The 19744-nt window shown below is 36.9% G+C and overlaps 1 protein-coding gene across 1 annotated transcript in view; it reads right to left on the reverse strand.

The window, feature by feature from the left end:
* Positions 1–1744: 1744 nt before the first annotated feature.
* SLC25A36 (solute carrier family 25 member 36) overlaps positions 1745–19744 on the reverse strand; it is a 54686-nt gene continuing 36686 nt past the window's right edge. Inside the window, exons 5-7 of the mRNA XM_069107316.1 lie at positions 18977–19043; positions 7768–8057; positions 1745–5853 (exon numbers count right to left, since the gene is read on the reverse strand). Of these exons, the coding sequence (XP_068963417.1) occupies positions 5660–5853; positions 7768–8057; positions 18977–19043 (551 nt within the window). The 3' untranslated portion in view covers positions 1745–5659. The remainder of the gene's footprint in view (positions 5854–7767; positions 8058–18976; positions 19044–19744) is intronic.

A 19744-nucleotide genomic window follows, 5' to 3' on the forward strand; every position in this document is an offset into this window, starting at 1 on the left:
CCACTTCTTTATATCTGATTATAAACTTCTTTAATGGGAAGAGAATTATGTTTAGAGTACTGTTTTGTTTCTATACTGAACTAGTGAAATAAATAACTATTATGTCAGTCTAGCAAAATAAAACAAATTCTATATAAAATGTTTTAAGGTAACAGAAAAAAATATTTAAAATCGAAGGAAGCACAATCTCCGAGTAAAAAAAAGTATAAATACTAATAATTTCAGGCAGCTGAATCAAGGAGGTTAAGGGAATAAGAATGTACTAAGTGTCTTCTATGTGCTTTAAGATGTTATCTCTTTTGATCTCAAATGAGATTGGAGCCAGGAATATCTGTGGTCAAGACCTACTTCCTCGTGTTGGTAATGTGACTGGGGTAGAGGTCAACCCTTACTCTCTCAGTGTTCCAGGCAACTCTATAAAATTACAAACTGCAGAATAGCTGCCAATCTGTACTGGAAGGAGTTTCTTCGGATCTCCCTATTTTGATGAAATCAGAGGTCCTGACCCCTCAGCCACCACAAAAGTTATTTCAGAATTACTAACATTTAGTCAAACTCAAAACCTTAGCTAAGACTCTTGCACTTGGAAAAATGCTTAGATATTTAAATTTTCTAATGTTTGCCAATTTCTCTTTCTGTATTGTAAAGCTTAGGTGAGACTTGGTTGGGACCTTTGAATTATTCTTTCTTCCTTTAAGTATCTAGTCTAATGGTACAATAACAGTGAATCACATTTCTAGAATATCTTAAAGTTGACAAATAGCTTTTTTCCCCCAACATCCCTGGTAAGGCAACTAGTATCAGAATAAAAAGATCCCAGAATTTTCAGTCATAAGAAACCATCCATTCCAATTATACCTGAACAAAAATTTCCCTTGGCTTCCCCATTCAATCCCTTTTTGAAGATATTGATGGGGAAACCCATCACCTCCCTGGCAGCTGATTCCAATTATGGATAGCTCCAAATGTTGGCAAACTTTTCCTTGCATTGAGTCCTTAACTGGGCAGTGAGGTGGCCCAGTGAATGGATTGCTGGGCCTGGAGTCTGAAAGACTGGAGTTTAAACACAACCGTATTACCTGTGTGACTGTGACAAGTCACTTAACTAGTGTCTAAATCAGTTTTCTCATTCCAACAAAATGTGAATAACACCTACCTCACAGGGTTGTTAAGGAGCATCAAAATGAGATAATGTGTCTAAAGTACTTTGCAAATCTTAAAGCATTATATAAATGCTAGCTATTATTTCTTCTTAGAACTAGTAGATCATCTGACCAGATGTCCTAACAAATTAACTTCCAACTCTAATTCTACTGAGCAACCATACAGATATTTACATTTTTTTTTACCTCAACAACTTTAACTTCCCCCAAAACTAACACTGCATCAAGTTTTACATGCAAAATAACAGGGAAGATAATTCATTGTTTGTATAAATTAAATATTCTTAGTATAATGGGACAAAGATTCATTTGTTTTAAAACTAAACCAAAAGTTTTCTGGAGTTTTTGGATAGAGGGATAATCAATAAGAAGAAAAAATTCTATGCAAGGATTTAATACTAAGTGTTATGATACTGTTTCTTATTCTCACAATAACACATAATTTTAATGTCCTGGAGAACTAAAGTCTCTTGAAGTAAATGAATAGCAGCCATTTCTACTCTACATAAAATTCTAAGAAAGTGTAACTAAATTCTCAAAGTATCAAATAGTGAATTTTACAAAATAGTAGCAAAAACAAGTGACCACATAAGCATTTTAATTTTTGAATTTTAACAGTCCAAACAAAAGTCAGCTAGATAACATAAATATAGGGTATATGCACACAATTTACAGCCACTTACATAGATGCAAGAAGAGCAAACCTCACAAGAATGTCAAAGTATTTCAACTTTCATGGAGTTGACTACTTAGATATCATTGATGGGGTCATAATTTTAAAATTCACATATATAGGGGTAAAGAAAAAAAACTACACAAACTGCTAAGTGATATTAGATAAATTTTTTAGTTCTTGGAAGGATTAGTATAAAAATGAGCAAAGAAATAAGTAACAGGAAGGACAGGCAAAAGGGGATGGGTGGGCAGAAAGAAAGAGTTCATTATTTACCCAAAGGTATTCTAGGGCTCATTTTAAAGAGTTTTATACAAAAGTATTTTCCCAATCTAAATTCTTTGGAACATGTCTCGGGAATGTTAAAAGTCATGATCAATGCTGGAATAGGAAAGGGATGAAGTGTGCTATCACAAAAGGTGTCCCTACTGTACCAGGAGAATTGGAAAGGGTCATGTAAACAACTAAAAATGCCAAAAGATGAAGGGGTAGCTTGGCTGGATTAACTTAAAAAGTTAACAATCATAACATACATGAACTGTCTTTTTAAGGCTATTTTAAAAACTTTAAAGAAATACTTACACTTCAATTAAAGGTAGATTAAACACCATTTTTCTGTGTAACACCCAAACTCTGCTGGTCCTAATATAGTAATGCTGATTCATATCTCATATCAGGATTTATAAGGAGCCAATGCCATTATACAACATACTCATATTTTTTCTATTGTGGTTTCAAGTTATTTTTTTGAGGTGTTATTCCTCTTTGTAAGGTTTTTTCCACAAAGTCTTATCCATAATGAGAAATAAGAAAAAGCTTTGGTGGTACAGTTTTTTCCATGGATTTATATACCATGATCATAACTAATAAAGTTCAACTTTGGACAATAAAACTCAGGCATCTGTTTCTATGACCCAGCATATACTAGAGTCCCATCTACTGTTCTATTGGAGTACTACAGAATGTTATTACAGTACTTATCCTTCACCTATAATCACATATATATACTAAGTTTCCATGAGGATTACATATAAATAGGTACATTCTGAAGAATGCTAGTTGGTTGTCTGTATCCCAGAAATCAGATATTATGATCTAATGGCAAAGAGATGATAGAGTATGAGTCATGGTAAAAAAAAAATGGGGGGAAAAGTTATTTAAGAAAACTCTGATGTCATGACAAATTGTTTCTACATTTAAAATCAATAAAAACTAAAAGAGGTGGAAAGTTTAACAAGCCTTTGGTAAATAGAATGTTTGTATACACATTTCATACATAATTTAACCCAATAGATGTCCATACATAAAATGACCTTCTGGAGATTGTGCTTTGGAAAATCTGACAATAAGAACTGCCAATTAGAATTCATTGTTTTTCTTCTCTTAGTAGTACAATACAGCAAAAAGTTACACTACCTTCTTTTTTGTTACGTAAATAATTAATGTTTTAATGTTGTATGTATGCATGTATTAAAAGCAAATTTAATTTATACAGAATTAGATCCGTTTTTAATCCTTAAACGGCACTCATCTCTTAATTTGAAGTAACTAAGTTAAGGTTCTGTTCAGCTATTATAGTTTTGTTGTTATTATCAATTAGCTATTTGTTGAATCCCATTATGATTGGAGGAGCCTCTGTTCCACATTTCAATTCAACTAATGTTTGTGAGTCACTCAAGGGACATATGGCACTGTAATTAGGTAGCATATGTGGCACCAGAAAGGCTAGAATACATTCATGATGTAGACTTTATCTATGAATCTGAGTTAGAAAACTCTCTTTTTCAGTGTTTTTCAGTAAATACATCAAAGTAAAAATCAGTTCAAAGTGTATTAATTGTTATTACATTTAATTCACTTTTGGTTTCCAAATAGACTGGAATACTCTATTTCTAATCAAAGCACCTCAAAAACATCCAGTTCTTAAAGTTAAAGGAAAATTAGGAGATTACACTGTGCTTCACTGACAGCAGAGGAAAACTGCTATTAAACATTTCTATGTTGAACGTTGCAATGGCTCACTGAAATTACTCAGTAGGAAGGACACTACCAATGAAGAGAGTACATCAGAAGCTGTCACAAGAAAAACTATATATATATATATAACACATATAACTCCAAAATGATATACAATTCCATGAGTAAATAGATGGGACATAGTTTCTCCTGTAGTATATATGGGAATCAGGAAAAAATACTTTGTGAACAATTTAATTCATGTTTTGAACACTGTCTAATATTCATTACCAATATTTTAAAATCTTAACATGGAAACAAAAAATCACAAGGTTCCCCCCTTCCAGCCCACAAAAAAGGCCACAAAGTGCATAAGGAGTCGTTCTTAAGATAAAGCCATTGCACAAAACTTACAGTCCTATGTATACTGAAATGTCACACTGGAGATTAATTGCACTCTTCTGTAAACCAGTGTAGGAACATCCATATGGAGAAGTCTACTGACAAAATTATAGTAAACATCTTTGTCAAGGGCCACATATATATAAACCGTATTTAAGTATTAAAAGGTGCAATTGAGAAGTCTAATAGCAATGTTAAAAGCTACAAACTGTTAGCACATTTAACCTTAATATCTTATCATTTGCCACTTAGTAAATTATTACAGAATGAACTTCTCTTGTCAGATGCAATCTGTAAATACTGTTTACAAAACTAAGTCAATAAAATTACTACCTGCAAGTCAGATGTTAGGGGCCTGTTTTTTAATGTTTGTATTGCCACAGTTTAACACAATGCTGCTCTTTAAAGAAGGGATATAATATGTAAGGGAAATGCTTTAAAACATTCTTAATTACCATTTTCTCCATTAACTGGATGAAGACTGCTTTATGCTAGAAATCAATCAAAGCTTCAAGTTCTTAATATATAGGGATATAGCTATAAAAACAAGAAAAAAATTCAGAAGTGGCAAAATATTTTCCCCTTGAATTGACACCTAGGTCCAGCAAATTATTTTTGGAAGAATCTTATTTCTCGTCTTCATCTATTACAATGTAGGGAGGATTTCAGGACATAATACAGTCACTAAAATAGTCAACAATCAATTTTTCTGTGGTTCGTTAAAAAAAAAAAATCAACCTAGGTGGATCCATAATCTACTGCAAGAAAGCATACCTATTACTTGAAGTGTATTTACTAAAGAGGTATTTAAAAAGCTCATTTTGCTCAAAATCAAGAGCTGGCACAAATGGAAATTAAAAAAAAAAATCAACATTAAAGGATTCAATATATCCTTTTCAGACATTTTACCAGTTACCATAAATATGACTATTGTGAGAAATAGTTCATTTTAGGCCACAAGATCTGATGACCTTATCAAAAGATAACATGGAAATAGTACTCAGGAGCTTAATTTTTAAAATTTAACTCAAAATTTAATACAGAGTTGAACACATACAAGAAATTCATGTTCTATCCAACTCTTTTTTTTGATAAGAATAGTACAATTAATGTTTACTGGAGGCATTGCTTGGAAAAGTACTCATGGAGTAAAAACATTAAACACTCCCACCTTACTAGGAATCAGAATTTAACTGTGTTGGGCGCACATTAGAGAAAATGGCAATTTTGAAAAATGGAATATTTAAAGGCATTCCCTTAAGAGCGGGCCCAGGTTTTGTTATACTGCCCAAAAAGGCCAAATAAGGTAGCAGGATTGTATTGATTCCTACACCTTTCATCCTTTTAGGGCATAGCTATATGTTCCCGAATGATTTTTCTTCTGTCCACCAAGCTGGCTTTGACATTCTATGGTCCACTGCAATCTTTTGGTCTTCCCCCTTCTTAGGACTGCAGCAAAATACTGCTATCCATTGAGTAAGTAGACTACCAGTTCATAGGTGGCCATCATTATAGCTGTGTTTGGAATCTGTCTGACCAGATGTGTTGTTAGACCACGGTAGAGAGACCCATATCCTTCTTCTCGAACAACCAAAGATAGTGTCTGGAAGAAAGATCTGTATTTTGTTCCTTCTTCACGTAGTCTTGTTCTTACAACCTCTGTGTAAAGAAAAAAAAAAGACATCTTACTACTTATTATTTTACATAAGAAAGTCACCTTTACAACACTTTCTAGAGTTATGCTAGTACATTCCCCATTGCTAACATTATTTTTCTTTTTTCAAAAATTTTTTTGGATGGGGAATGCAAGGCAATTGGAGTTAAGTGACTTAACCAAGGTCACACGACTAGGTTTGTGTGTGTTAAGTGTCTGAGGCCAGATTTGAACTCAGGTCCTCCTGACTCCAGGGCCAGTGCTCTATTCACTGTGCCACCTAGCTGCCCCCATTATTTTTCTTTAAAGAAAAAATTCTAAATTTAAAGAACACCAAAAAAGGGAAAATATTTCCATATATAAAAAGTAGAACAGAAAGGGTTTCCTAGAGAAATGATGAATTTCTAGTATATACAACTTGCTTTTTAAAAAAGTACACATATGTTCTACATGATATTTCAAAACAATACGTGTTTGTACTTTCTTCTGTGTCGTTATAAAGATGCTTCAATGGCCCTGTTTCAATTCCCTTAAAGGGAAAATATAACTCATAACAAATAGGCAGTTAAGAAAAACAAATCAATATGTATCTCATAATGCATGCTGGGGTCTATCCCCTTTCTGTCAGGAGGTAGATAGAATGTTTTATTATTACTGGTCCTCTAGAATAGCTGTTGGTCATTGCACAGATCAGAGTTCTTAAGTCTTTTGAAGTTGTTTGTTGTATACTTTTTTTCCCCCTTGGTTCTATTCACTTCATTTATGGACCAGACAAGTTTTCCCAGGTTTTTCTAAAACTATGTTAAAATGATCTTTTCTGTTATTTCTTAAGACATTACATTTTTGTTATAATTTGTCAAGCCATTTCCCAATTGATGAGCAATCCCCTCTGTTCTTAGTTCTTTAATACAGCAAAAAGAGCTGCTATAAATATTTTTGTACACATAGTTTCCTTTCCTCATTTTTGGTCTCTAGGAGTATGTATAGGTGTAGTAGTGGGATCCTTGAATTAAACATTATGCACAGGGGAGGCTAGGTGGTGCAGTAAATAGAGCACTGGCCCTGGAGTCAGGAGGACCTGAGTTCAAATCTGGCCTCAGACACTTAACACAAAAACTATCCATGTGACCTTGGGCAAGTCACTTAACCCCAATTGCCCTCCAAAAAGCAAAAAAAAAAAAATACGCACAGTAAGTTTTAAAGCACAGTCCCAAATTGCTTTCCAGAATGGATGGAGTATTCACAGTTCCACCATCTCCTAGGGTAATTGGTTTGTGCAACCCCCAAGATTTCTGTCCTTATCTCAGTGGGGCATGTCTACTGGGTCTTTCTTCTCTGTCACTGATTCCACCAATAATCCAGTGCTTATTTCTGAACTTTTTCTCCCTGCCCCTTTCTACCCTCATGTCAATTTAAAAAAAGATTTGGTCTAGAAAATTTTCTAAACAAGAACTTATTGTATGTAATTAAGCTTATTTAAACTAAATATAGGAGTTAATATTTAATTATGATTTCTCTTTTATGCTTCCTAACAGTAATAGTGTATAGTTATATTACAAAGTTACAAAACTGACATTTCATTTGGATTTAGTCTTATAATATTAAACTTACAGCAAATATACTGGGATTCAGTTAAGAGTAAAGGAAATTAGCCAAACTAAAAGCAAGAGAGGGAAGTAATATGGCCACAGAGTCTATCTTATTTACTTGTTCAACCATTAATGAGCCAGGCCAATAAAAAGACAAATGCTGAATAAAAAAGCAACACTCACATAGGTCAAATCCTATTACAATGAACACCAAGGGACTCTACTGGAATTTTTGAAAAACACGGAACACATTGCTTGAAGTTAATAGGCTTTCTGTATAGATGTCTGTTGTAAACAGGACTGGACCGACATGAACCAAAACGCTCTTACCATGTGGATATGCTATAGATGTGGCACAGGTTTTAGAGGTGGCGGCAGCCAACATCATGCCCACAAAATCTGAAGGTTCTTTTGCAGAATCCTCTTCATCTTCCATGTTAGAGGCAGTCTTATGTTCCAGTAGCTTTTGCTTAATACTTTCATAAATAACAAAATGAATAACAGTCTCAGATATGCCAGCATATGAAGCAGACATGCCTCTATAAAATCCTTTAAGTCCATCTGTCTGATACACTTTACGGACACATTCAAAAGCACTCATTTGCTTTTCTCCACGGTTTCTGAAAAACAAAATGAAAATGGCTTATCATAAACTTAAAAAATTGTGAGTCTATAATTTTTTTTCAAAAAAGAAATCTAAACACAGTAGAAGAGGCAGATGAATATGCCATTTTGATTCTTGCTGTAGGTTCCCATTTTTTAAAGAAATTCTTAAACTCCCTTGCACATAAGTCCAAATAAACACACCCTATACCAAATACACTCTGTGGTAATTAGTGTTATAGTGAGTTTGCTTTGCATAAAACAACAATTGTTGAGGCAGCTAGGTAGCACAGTGGATGGAACACTATCCCTTGAGTCAGAAGGACACATGGCACTTACTAGTTGTGAGACCCTGGGCAAACCACTTAGCCCCAACTGTCTTGCCCTTGCCCCCTTCCCCCCACCCCCCAAAAGTAACTGTTAGTCAAATTTCACATTTTCTTTTTTATGGTACCTATATGAAATATTCTAACCTTGCTTCCTTATCAAAATTTACCTTTAGCTTTAAAACTCAGTTTCTTTAAGAAATCTTCCAAGGTTAACTCTACTAAACTCCAGGGATTCCTTTTATTGGAACATCTTTTAAAATTATTCTACTGTCCCTTGTCGTATACCTTTATCAATAAAATATTTGCTGAGTACCTACTGTGCAAAGAATAATATTCAGTACTTATAGAGGGGACAAAACAGTGTAAGATATGGATCCTGACGATCCTGACTATAATTTGATTGAGGAAATAAGACAAATATGTACAAAAAGATAATCAGACTAGTTAGTATCTAAGTTCCTCCAAATGGCCCATTTCCCAGACCAGATCAGCATAAAGATCTGCAGATATTGGGGACAGGATCTGGCCAGGAGCATTTCATATGCAGAATACTCTAGTGTAGAGAAGTCTTCCCCCTACTCCCCATCATGCAACTGAGATGGAAATAGCCCATTACTCAGTTCTAGGTCACAGATTTAGGGTGGCCTGAAGAAGGTTACCTGTGCCCAGGGGTAGCATTCTAGGGTACACAGCTGTGGGTGGCCTCAGGCAGTATACTGAGAAGTAGCAGGTTCAGAAGCAAGCAGCAGCAATATGGTTCAGACCCCCAGGAGCAAAGCAAGGTCACAGTTCTAACTTCTAGCTAGCTGGCTGACAGAGGCTAAATCCAGCAGTACCTGCACCTTACCTTACTGTTCTTCAGACCTAAATGCAAGTCAAGAACTTTCAAAACTCAGCTCAGGGGGTGAGAGGGTGGCAATTTAGACAATTGCCCTGGATTCTGGAATAACACAACACTCATATCCCAAGAAAATAGCAACAGGACCAGTCCAGACCTTCCCTCCACAAGTGTGCAGAGCTCAGTCCTAACATCAAGTCCAAGCCAGTAACTCCAAAACATCTGTAAGCCATCTCTGTGCTTCTAATTTCACTCTCTTTTAATGATTTCTGAGCTTGTCATTCCACTGAAACTAATCTTTCCAAATTGACTAATCATCTCTTAATTACCAAATCTAAGGTCTTTTCTCAATCCTTATTCTTCTTGATCTCGGCAGCACCGGACACTGTTGATCACCTCCCTCCTTTAGATAATCTCTTTTCTCGAGGTTTTCTTTGACACTGATCTTTCATCGTTCCCCTCCTATTGAGCTGACTACTCCTCAGGCTCTTTAGATGATTCTTCATAGATCTTGGGACCATCATGAGCATCCCCCAAATTTCTATCCTGAGCCCTCTTCTCTTTTTGTTCAATATTACCTCACTTGGTGATTTCGTTAGCTCTCACAGGTTCAATGATCATTTTCTATGCAGAAAATTCTGTTTTATATATCCAGCCCTAGTCTCTTTGCTAAACTACAATTATGCATTTCCAATTGTCTTGTGGACATTTCAAACTGGATGTCCTGGAGGCATTTCAAACTCAACATGTTTAAAACATTATCATTCCCCCAAGTGCTCCTCACTTCTAAACTTCCTTATTACAGATGAGGGCACCATCATCCTCTTGGTTAACCAGGCCCATAATCTCAGTATCTTCAACTTACCCCACACTCATACTCATTCCGCACATCAAATCTAATGCCAAAATTTATTGTTTCTACCCTCACAACACCTCTTGTATAGTCTTCTCCTCATTCACACAATCCCAATGCTAAGTGAACAACCACAATAGACTTCTAGAGTTCATCTTCACCCTCCACTAAGCTGCCAAGGAAACTTTTCTGAAGTCAAATTCAAGGGATGTCATCCTTGCCCCCTTCCCTGCTCCATGAGTTTCAGTTGCAGACTATACATACTCCAGGGTAAAATATAAAATCCTGTTCAGCATTTGAAGCCCTCATAGCCTTGGCCCTTACTGCCTTCCTAGTCTTTTTATACCTTATTCCCCTCTGCACATTCCACCATCTGGCATCAGTTTAACTGCAGTTCCATTTCCCATCTCTGTATCTTCGCACTGTCTATAGCCTCTACCTAGAATGCTGTCCCTTTGCTTTCTCCTCTAAACTTCCCTGGCTTCCTTCACAACTCAATTCAAAGTCTATCTTTGGCAAAAAGCCTTTTTCCATCACTCCAGCTGCAAATGATTGCCCTTTTCAGATTACCTTTATATGCTCCTTCAGGCAGGGCCTGGTTTTTTCCTTCTTTGCATCATTAGAACTTAGCAAAAATTCCTATTAGAATCAAAAGTAGAATAGGTCCCACCCTCTAAGGAGCTTACATATCCTGTTAGGGACATACCACTGAATGAAGACAAGTAAATCTAGAACATTGTGGGAAAGTGGAGATCACTGATAATTGAAAAGGTCAACAATATCTTTACTCAAGAGAGGGTGAGCTGAATTTTGAATGAAGATTTGGATTCCAAAAGAGGAAAATGAAGAGAGACTAAGTGCTATCCATACCTGGGGATACTGCATACAAAGAAGACACAATGTTTATTTTTTTTTTTGAAGGGGGGAAGGCAAAGCAATCAGGATCAAGTGACTTGCCCAAGGTCACACAGCTATTAAGTGTGTCAAGTATCTGAGGCTGGATTTGAACTCCAGTCCTCCTGACTCCAGGGCCCATGCTGTATTCAGTACACCACCTAGCTGCCCCCCACAATATTTATTTTGGCAGGAATACAGGGTATTTAAAAAGGCAGGTTGTAATCAGAATGAGAAAAAACTTAAAACCCAGACCAGTCTGTATTTTATTTTAAAGCAAAAGGAAGCCACTGAAGGTTTATGATTAGAGGCATGATACGGTCAAATGCTCTGTGGAGACATATTGGAAATAGGAGAATCTGGAGGAAGGAGACTGAGGAGGAGGCAATAGTCCATGTCAGCAGTGATAACCATCTGAATCAGGGTAGTGGCTGTGAAAATGTAAAAAAGGGTATGGACACATATGATGCTATGTATACAGAATTAACAGGACTTAACAATGGACTGGAAAAAGAAGAGGGAGGAGTCAAGGATGACTGAGGTTATGAAACTGGATGACTGGGAAGTACTCCATAGATGTGAAAGACAGACAAGTTTAGGGAAGGGGAGTGAGAAGTTTTTTTTTTTTCAGTATGTTGAGTCTGACATGCTTAGAGATCACTTAGGCAGATATGCATAGCAAGCAGTTAGTAATGGAAGGATGGAGTTCAGGAAAGATCAGAGCTGGATTTCATAATTATTTGCATAAGAAATAACTAAACCAGTAAGAGCAAATGAGAACTCACCAAGGAAAAGAATATAATAAAGAGAAAGATGGCTAAGCTCTAAGGACTGGCAAAAGCAGTCTCACATCTCAGATCCTGAGTACTGAAGAAATTATGAACACAGGGTGACACTACTCTTTTAGTCAGGTAGGTGGCAAACTCCAACCATGATGGCAACTACCTCAGCATTAAATGCTTTTGGTCTATGGATTTTTGTCTTCATGGATACAGAAAACTATCACATTAATCTCTCCTTTCAGTGATGATCGAATAACAATAGGAATGTAGAAGAAATTAGAAAAATACTGCCATTGGCTACAATTGCAGTTGAGGGTTCTAATAATACAAGTTATCCTAGTGAACTTTCAAGCAAAAATAATCAAGAGCTAGAAATTCCCAGGAGTCTGGTTGTTTTTTTCTTTTCTTTTTTTTTTTTTTTTAAAGCAATTGGGGTTAAGTAACTTGCTCAAGGTTACATGGCCAGTTATTTCTGGGTGTGGTACCAAGTATCAGAGCCTGGATTCGATCCCAGGTCATCCCGACTCTGGGGCCGGTGCTCTTACTTGCTGAGCCACCTGGCCACCCCTAAGCAATTGGGGTTAAGTAACTTGCTCAAGGTTACACAGCCAGGTGTTTCTGGGTCATCCCGACTCTGGGGCCAGTGCTCTTACTTGCTGTGCTACCTGGCTGTCCCTGGTTGTTTTTTCCTTTTGAAATTTTTAAGAAATAATTTATTTATTTTTAGTTTTAACATTCACTTTCATAAGATTTTGAGTTTTAAATTTTCTCCCCTTCCTTCCCCAAGACAGTGAGAAATCTGAAGAGGCTCTACATTTATATTAAACTCCTTCTCCCATTAGTCATGATGTAAAGAAGAATTAGAACTAATGGGAAGAACCAAGAAAAAGAAGAAACAAAAGAAAAAGAAATCAACTAGTATGCTTCAATCTGCATTCTGACTCTATAGTTCTTCCTTCTGAACAGGGACAACATTTTCTATCATGAGTCTTTTGGAGGTGTCTTAGATCCTTGTATTGCTGAGAAGAGCTAAGTCTATCAAAGTCAGTCATTGCATAATATGGGTGTTACTGTGTACAATCTTCTCCTGATTCTGCTTATTTTCACTCAGAATCAGTTCATGTAAGTCTTTCTGAAGTCTGCCTGCTCATCACTTCTTATAGCGCAATAATATTCCATTACATTAATATACCACAACTTGTTCAGCCATTCCCCAATTGATGGACATCCCCTCAATTTCCAATTCTTTGCTACCACAAAAAGAGCTGCTATAAATATTTCTATACATGTGGGTCCTTTCCCGATTTTTATGATCTTTCTGGGATACAGACATGGAAGTGATATTGCTGGGTAAAAGGGTAGGGACAGTTCTATAGCCTTTTGGGCATAGTTCCAAATTACTCTCCAGAATGGGTGGATCAGTTTACAGCTCCACCAACAACGCATTAGTGTCCCAATTTTCCCACATCTTCTCCAACATTTATCATCTTCCTGTTTTGTCATATTAGTGTAATGAGAATGGGAATCTGAAGATCTTCCCTGCTCCTTAATAGACCTAGGGGAGAATCTGAAGACCTCTCCTGCTTTAAAGTAAACTCTGCCCTTAATAGGCTGAATGTAATCACATGGAACCTGTGATGGAGGGAATTTGCTGAAAGGTGTAACAGAGCCCACAGGAAGCTTCACTGGTGTGAAGACAAACTCTACCCCCTAATAGGCTGAATGTAATCACACAGAGCCTGTGGTGGGAGTTTTGATGAAGGGAAGCTGGTCAGAGCTAGCCAGATGGTGGAGGAGAGAAGAGGACCTCAGACAAGGAGTCACATAGGCTTGTGAGTAGATATTGATCTTGTATTGGTTTGTGGGAAAGCTGAAGGATGCTGTGGCTCTCAGAATTATTATAGCTTCTGAATACTTTTGGTACTATTATGGAATTGGCTTACTGGTTTTGGGATTTGGTTTTCAGTTCTATCCTCTATCTGGAGAGTTTGGTGTATTTTGCGACTGAACATCACACGATACTTTAAGTCACGGTCTTGATTGTGGGTGATGTAAATATTGAACTGGAGCTACATTTGGTGACAAGGAAGCGATTGTGAAATATGAGACCTCTAGTTGGAGGCAGAAGGGATTTAGAAAAAATGGCTATCCCAGGATGGGAGGATTTGCCTTATGCCTCCCTAGCAAGGGAGTGGTCTAAAAGTACAGGGCTCTGTGAAAACTGGGAAGAGACTACAGCAGGGAGAATCTAGAGATTTAGAAACATGTTTGCGCAGAGTACCAATAAAACTTGGGAGAGAGCTGGAGGCAGTGAACAGAAGAGGCTGGGTTTTACTAACAGGCTACCATACTGTGTGTAAAAGCAGAGACAAGCTGTTACAAGAGTTGGCTAAGTGCCAGCATTCCCACCCTCCTTTAGAAGAGCAACCTGGAGAGTCTCTGGTGGAAGGAGAGAGTACTGGAGAGTCTTTGGAAGCAGGGAGGGCTGTTGTAAATTTGGCTCAGAAGTAACAGGAGGAAAAGTTCATATACCTTTGGTAGAGGCTGAGCCTAGTTGCTATGACAACCTTCAAGCGAGTGCTCTGGGAACAAGTGATACAATACAGAATGATACACTGTTTCATGGTGAAGCTTTGTAGAGGCAGAAGCTCACTCCATACTGAGAAGGAGGCAGGAGAGTCAGGGACGGCAAGCAGTATTTAAGGAGATACTTGAGGATTTCACTCAACAGGAGATGACTGATATTTTGAGCAGATTCATCCAAAGGACGGGAGAATACTTAGTGTCTTGGATGGTAAGAATCAGTGATGAAGGAGCTGCTGGGATAGTGCTAGATACAGTGGACTGCCTGAAATTTATAAGTATTTGCCAGAATTCTTTTGTCCAGCAAGGTTTCAGAGACTTTCATTTGGCAGGAGGTAACAATACGACCTAATAAGACCTATTTGCTAACTTTAGCTGCTGATGGATGCAATAGAATGTATCCCGCTGATTCACTGTGGCCTAGTGGAGACAGACCCTGGTACTCACTTAGAAACTACATGAGAAAGTTGAAAGAAGTAATGAAAACGGCTATCATGGCTGGAGATGCAGATACATATCATAAAATCCCCTTTGCAGTTCCTCATAGAAATATCATGATGAAGACAGCTATTCCTGCTTATAAGCCCCTACTTCTGACTCTACTAATTGGTGAAACAGGGTACCCTCTTTCAGAGGTGCTGGATAAGATTTCACAGTTAAGAGATTTAGGAGAATGGGAAAATGATAAATTTCCTCAAGAGAGAAGAGTAAATAGCTGGTGGATTCAAAGTCAGAATAGATTGCCAAGAAAAGATCTGTTTATTGCTCTACTGAGAGCAGGGGTTGATGTTAGAAAAACTAATGTTACTCCAACTAATGAACTATACAAAATGTAATCAAGAAAATGGGCTTGGTGTTGAGATGGAAGAGAGAAGAGAGAACTGCCCCTACAGATGCTCCTGGACCATTGTATCCCAAGTTTGTCACACCTCCAGTTTGGAAACTCAGTTTAAATAAAGTGATGGGATAGGTGGAAGTATATGATAGCGTGCTGAGCCTGTAGTAGTGTATCAAGCCATTGGAATAGATCGAGGAGGGACAGTGTTATGTATCCTACCATGAATGAGGTTATTATAGTGAGTTCATGGACTCCAGAGGCACGGCTGACCTATATTTTATATTTGTTTCTTTGTGGTTTTTTTTCTGTTAAACTTATTTGCAAGATTTGTTTTCTGTAGGCTTGGTACCCTCAATGCCTGATCACTTAAGCTGGATGTCATCCCCTGTCCATGACTATGATGTGCCACTTCTGGACCTGGCATCAACTGAGCTCCAGATGCCAGCTAAAGAACTGAACTCTCGAATGGGACCTCTTGGGGCAGGGGCAGCTCTATATCCAATTTCAGCTTGAAGTAGCTTTGGTGAAGAGACCTTCGCCCCTTGACCCAAGATTTTGAGACTCATTCATTCAAGGGGGTAAGGATGGAGTGCTTGTGCCCAAGCCCCCACCCTAAGCTATTTTTTTATGTGCAAGGTTTTTCTATTATCCCTGTTACATTGTTGCAAAGTTCTGTTGACACCAGTTTTTCCACCAGTTATCCCTAAACTCTCATTTATTGTTAAGGTATTTTTGCTACATAAGAGACATGAACGATCTTGCAGCCGAATGTAATGAGAATGGGAATTTGAAGATATTCCCTGCTGAAGACCTCCCCTCCTTTGAAAGTAAACTCTGCCCCCTAATAGGTTGAATGTAATCACATGGAGCCTATGATGGAGAGAATTTGCTGAAGGGTGTAACAGAGCCCATAGGAAGCTTCCCTGGTGTGAAGACAAACTCTACCCCCTAATAGGCTGAATGTAGTCACACAGAGCCTGTGGTGAGAGTTTTGATGAAGGGAAGCAGAGCCCACTGGAAGCTGGTCAGAGCTAGCCAGATGGTGGGGGAGAGAAGAGGACCTCAGACAAGGAGTCACATAGGCTTGTGAGTAGATATTGATCTTGTATTGGTTTGTGAGAAGGCTGATGGATGCTGTGGCTCTCAGCATTATTATGGCTTCTGAATACCTTTGGTACCATGATGGAATTGGCTTACTGATTTTAGGGTTTGGTTTTCTGGTATCTAAATAAATGCTTCAGTTCTATCCTCTATCTGGAGAGTTTAGTAATATTTTGCAACTCAATGTCACATGATACTTATAGTCACGATCTTGATTGTGGGTGCTGTAAATATTGCACTGGCGCTACAATTAGCCAATCTGATGGTGTGATGTGGCACCTCAGAGTTGTTTTGATTTGCATTCTCTAATTAAGAGTGATTTAGAACTTTTTAAATATGACTATAGATTTCTTCCTCTGAAAACTTCCTTTTCATATCCTTTTACCATTTATCAACTGGGGAATGACATATTCTTATAAAGAGTCTGGTTGTTTAAAAAAAATTTTTTTTGGATAACTACTTAGTAGGTGAGGCAGTGGTTGTAGGATCAATCAATTAGTACAGATGAAAAAAAATTCTATACATGGCTGACTTTCCAGAAAAATGGTCTTTTTAAAACATTTTTGATCATCCCCCCCATCAGTAAAACAATTTCGGGCACAGCCCTAATACATGGATATTACAAATGTACAATATAAAAAGTTTATACAAAAGATATAAATTTGAAAAAGGATGAGATAAAGATGGAAGAATATTTTAACATAAAGTCAACAGGGAGCAACTGGAATTATTTAGTAGCAGAGAGTGATATGGTTAGACTTGTGCTTTAGGAATATCGATTTTAAATTCTTTTCTAACTCCAGGATGGTAATTGGCTTGTGTGAATCAGTTGTCAGAGAGGACTTAAATTTGAAATGGAGATTGCTATGAAAAACAGTCGTGGCTGGGGAGAGGGGAGCCTTCCAGCCACTCTGGAGAGCAATTTGGAACTATGCTGAAAAAAGTACTAAACTGTGCAATACCTAGCAATACCACCAGTAGGCCTTTGTTCCAAAGAGATCAAAGATAGACATCTTTTAAGTCAACAATGAATCATTAATAACCTCTAGGTTTTTTTTGGAGGGCAATTGGGGTTAAGTGACTTGCCCAAGGTCACACGGCTAGTTTTTGTGTCAAGTATCTGAGGCCGGATTTGAACTCAGGTCCTCCTGACTTCAGGGCTGGTGCTCTATTCACTGCACCACCTAGCTGCCCCTAAAAAGATTTTTTAAAAGAGGAAAAGGACTCATATGTACAAAAATATTTATTGCAGCTCTTTCTACAGTGACAAATAATTAAACTAAGGGGGTACCCATCAATTGGGGAATGTTTGAACAAACTATGTTATATGAATGTAATAGAATACTACTGTCCTTAAGAAATGATGTGACAGTTTCAGCGAAATGTCATGAGACTTGTATGAACTGATTCAGAGTGAAGAATCAGAACAATTTATATATGTTGTAAAGACAAATAACTTTGAAAGACTAAAAAACTGATTTAATGCAGTAATCAACCACTATTCCTAAGGACCAATGGGTGAAGTATGCTATCCACCTCCTGAAAGAGAGGTGATGGACTCACATTGCAGGCATATATTTTTTGGATATGACCAATGTGGGGATTTCTTTTTCTTCCTCTTTTTTAAAAACGGTGAACAGAGCTAAGAGGGAAAGGGAAAAATGATTGTTAATAGAAGAAAAAGACCAAAACAATAAAAAAGCAAAAGTTTCTGTGACTTTCTTGGGAAGGTTTACCTGAACCCTCCCTGGGTTTCAGCAGCCTGGGGCTATAATTTAAGAAAGCTACATTACCACAATTATACATAAATTTTTAAAAAATTAAACAGAGGTTATAATGAGGAGATGGCCACACCTTTGCCCATTACTCACAGAATCAACCCCTTTCTCTTTAAAGTGAATGGGATTTATATAATACAAGTGTTACTTTGTGCTATTGTAGACTGGTCAAAAAATTGAAGAAGGGTTACTTAAAAAAAGAGATTATTCCCTATATACTTAATAGTTGCCTCTTTATATGACTTAACTTCTAAGTCTCAGTTTATCTATCTGTAAAATGGGAATGGAAAACTCATTCCTTAGCTCTATGTGGATAACTGGAGTGGAGAAAAACTTGTGGTAAGAGAGGAAGTAGGAGGTTATATGATAGTTGAGGCAAAAGCTAATGAGGGCTTAAATAAAGTTGATGGCCATGTGAATGGAAAGAATTAAGATGTTATTGAGGTAGAATCGTTAGGGTTTGGCAAATGATTTGTGTGGGGTGAAGGAAAATGATGTCAAGGTTATGAACCCTGGTGACTTTCACCTCAGACGATAGTTCAGAAGAGGGCAGGGTTTTGGGGGCAAGTTAATGAATGAGATCCGTAATGCAGATCACAACTTTGGTACTGCCTTGTCTTATATAACTATCCCATTAAAAAATGAAAAGGGGAAGGAGGGCTTATCCAGGCGGGTTAGATCATAAGGTGTCGCTATATTGGTGATGAAGGTAATTTTGCCTGTGTGTCCCTGGTGTAGTTAGGTTATAATCACTCCAATTATATATCTGTAAATAATTCTATAAAATTGACAAATATGGTGAACAAAACTTACAATAGCCTCTAAATGCCTTTAATTTTTATTTGGCCCTCTTTACTTTTCTACTGACTTTTATATAAAGTTAGCCAATAATCTAAACTGAAAGTGATTTTAATGAATTCTTTCTTAATGCATTACATACCTTGCATCAAGCTGTAACCGAGTTTTTATAAGCCAAATGGGGTTGGTCATCGTAATTGCAGTAAAACCTAAACAAATATGTTAAAATTAGTTCTCGTAACAATGAAGAACACTAAAATTAATCTGAATTTTAAAAAAACCCATAACACATAAAGTAACTTTTTGCTGATGGAGGCTAGTCTTTAAATGACTACTTTAAAACTCTGTCCTTTTATTTTATATGAATATATTTTTCCAATTCAGATTTTAGGTAAATAAGTCTTTAAAAGGCAAAATATAAATGCATATAAATTCTTCTCCAGATCTAATGAGCTCTCTTTGAGAGTATCTTTTATTTCCTAAACTGAAATTCATTCAGGACCCAATTTCTATTAAAAAAAAATTTTTTTTTTAAAAAGGAGCTACAATTGTACCTATTTAAAAACATCGTATCATTTGAAATTTAGTCTGGAGTTTAAAAAGCATGCAAACTGAACAGATCCTACTAAGGTTCAGATAAATATAACTTAATATCTCTAAGATAGCTACTTAATTAACTCTGTCAAATATTTGCTAACATTTCAGTGTTTTACCAGGGCTTGCAAAGTATAAGGACTATTGGTTGGCTCCATGGATACATGTGTAAACATACAAATATTAATACTGTTAAAATAATGGTGTAATAGGTTATTTGTTATTTATACAAACTACTGTGCTTTATGTTAAGGTTAATACATCAAATTTATTTTTTCATCTGCTTAAAAACATACCCACAAAAATCAGTGCTTTT

This window comes from Petaurus breviceps, unplaced genomic scaffold (assembly GCF_028583685.1).
Source record: "Petaurus breviceps papuanus isolate PSGF00001 unplaced genomic scaffold, PetGlider_PUasm1.0 89824, whole genome shotgun sequence".
Taxonomy (NCBI): Eukaryota; Metazoa; Chordata; class Mammalia; order Diprotodontia; family Petauridae; genus Petaurus; species Petaurus breviceps.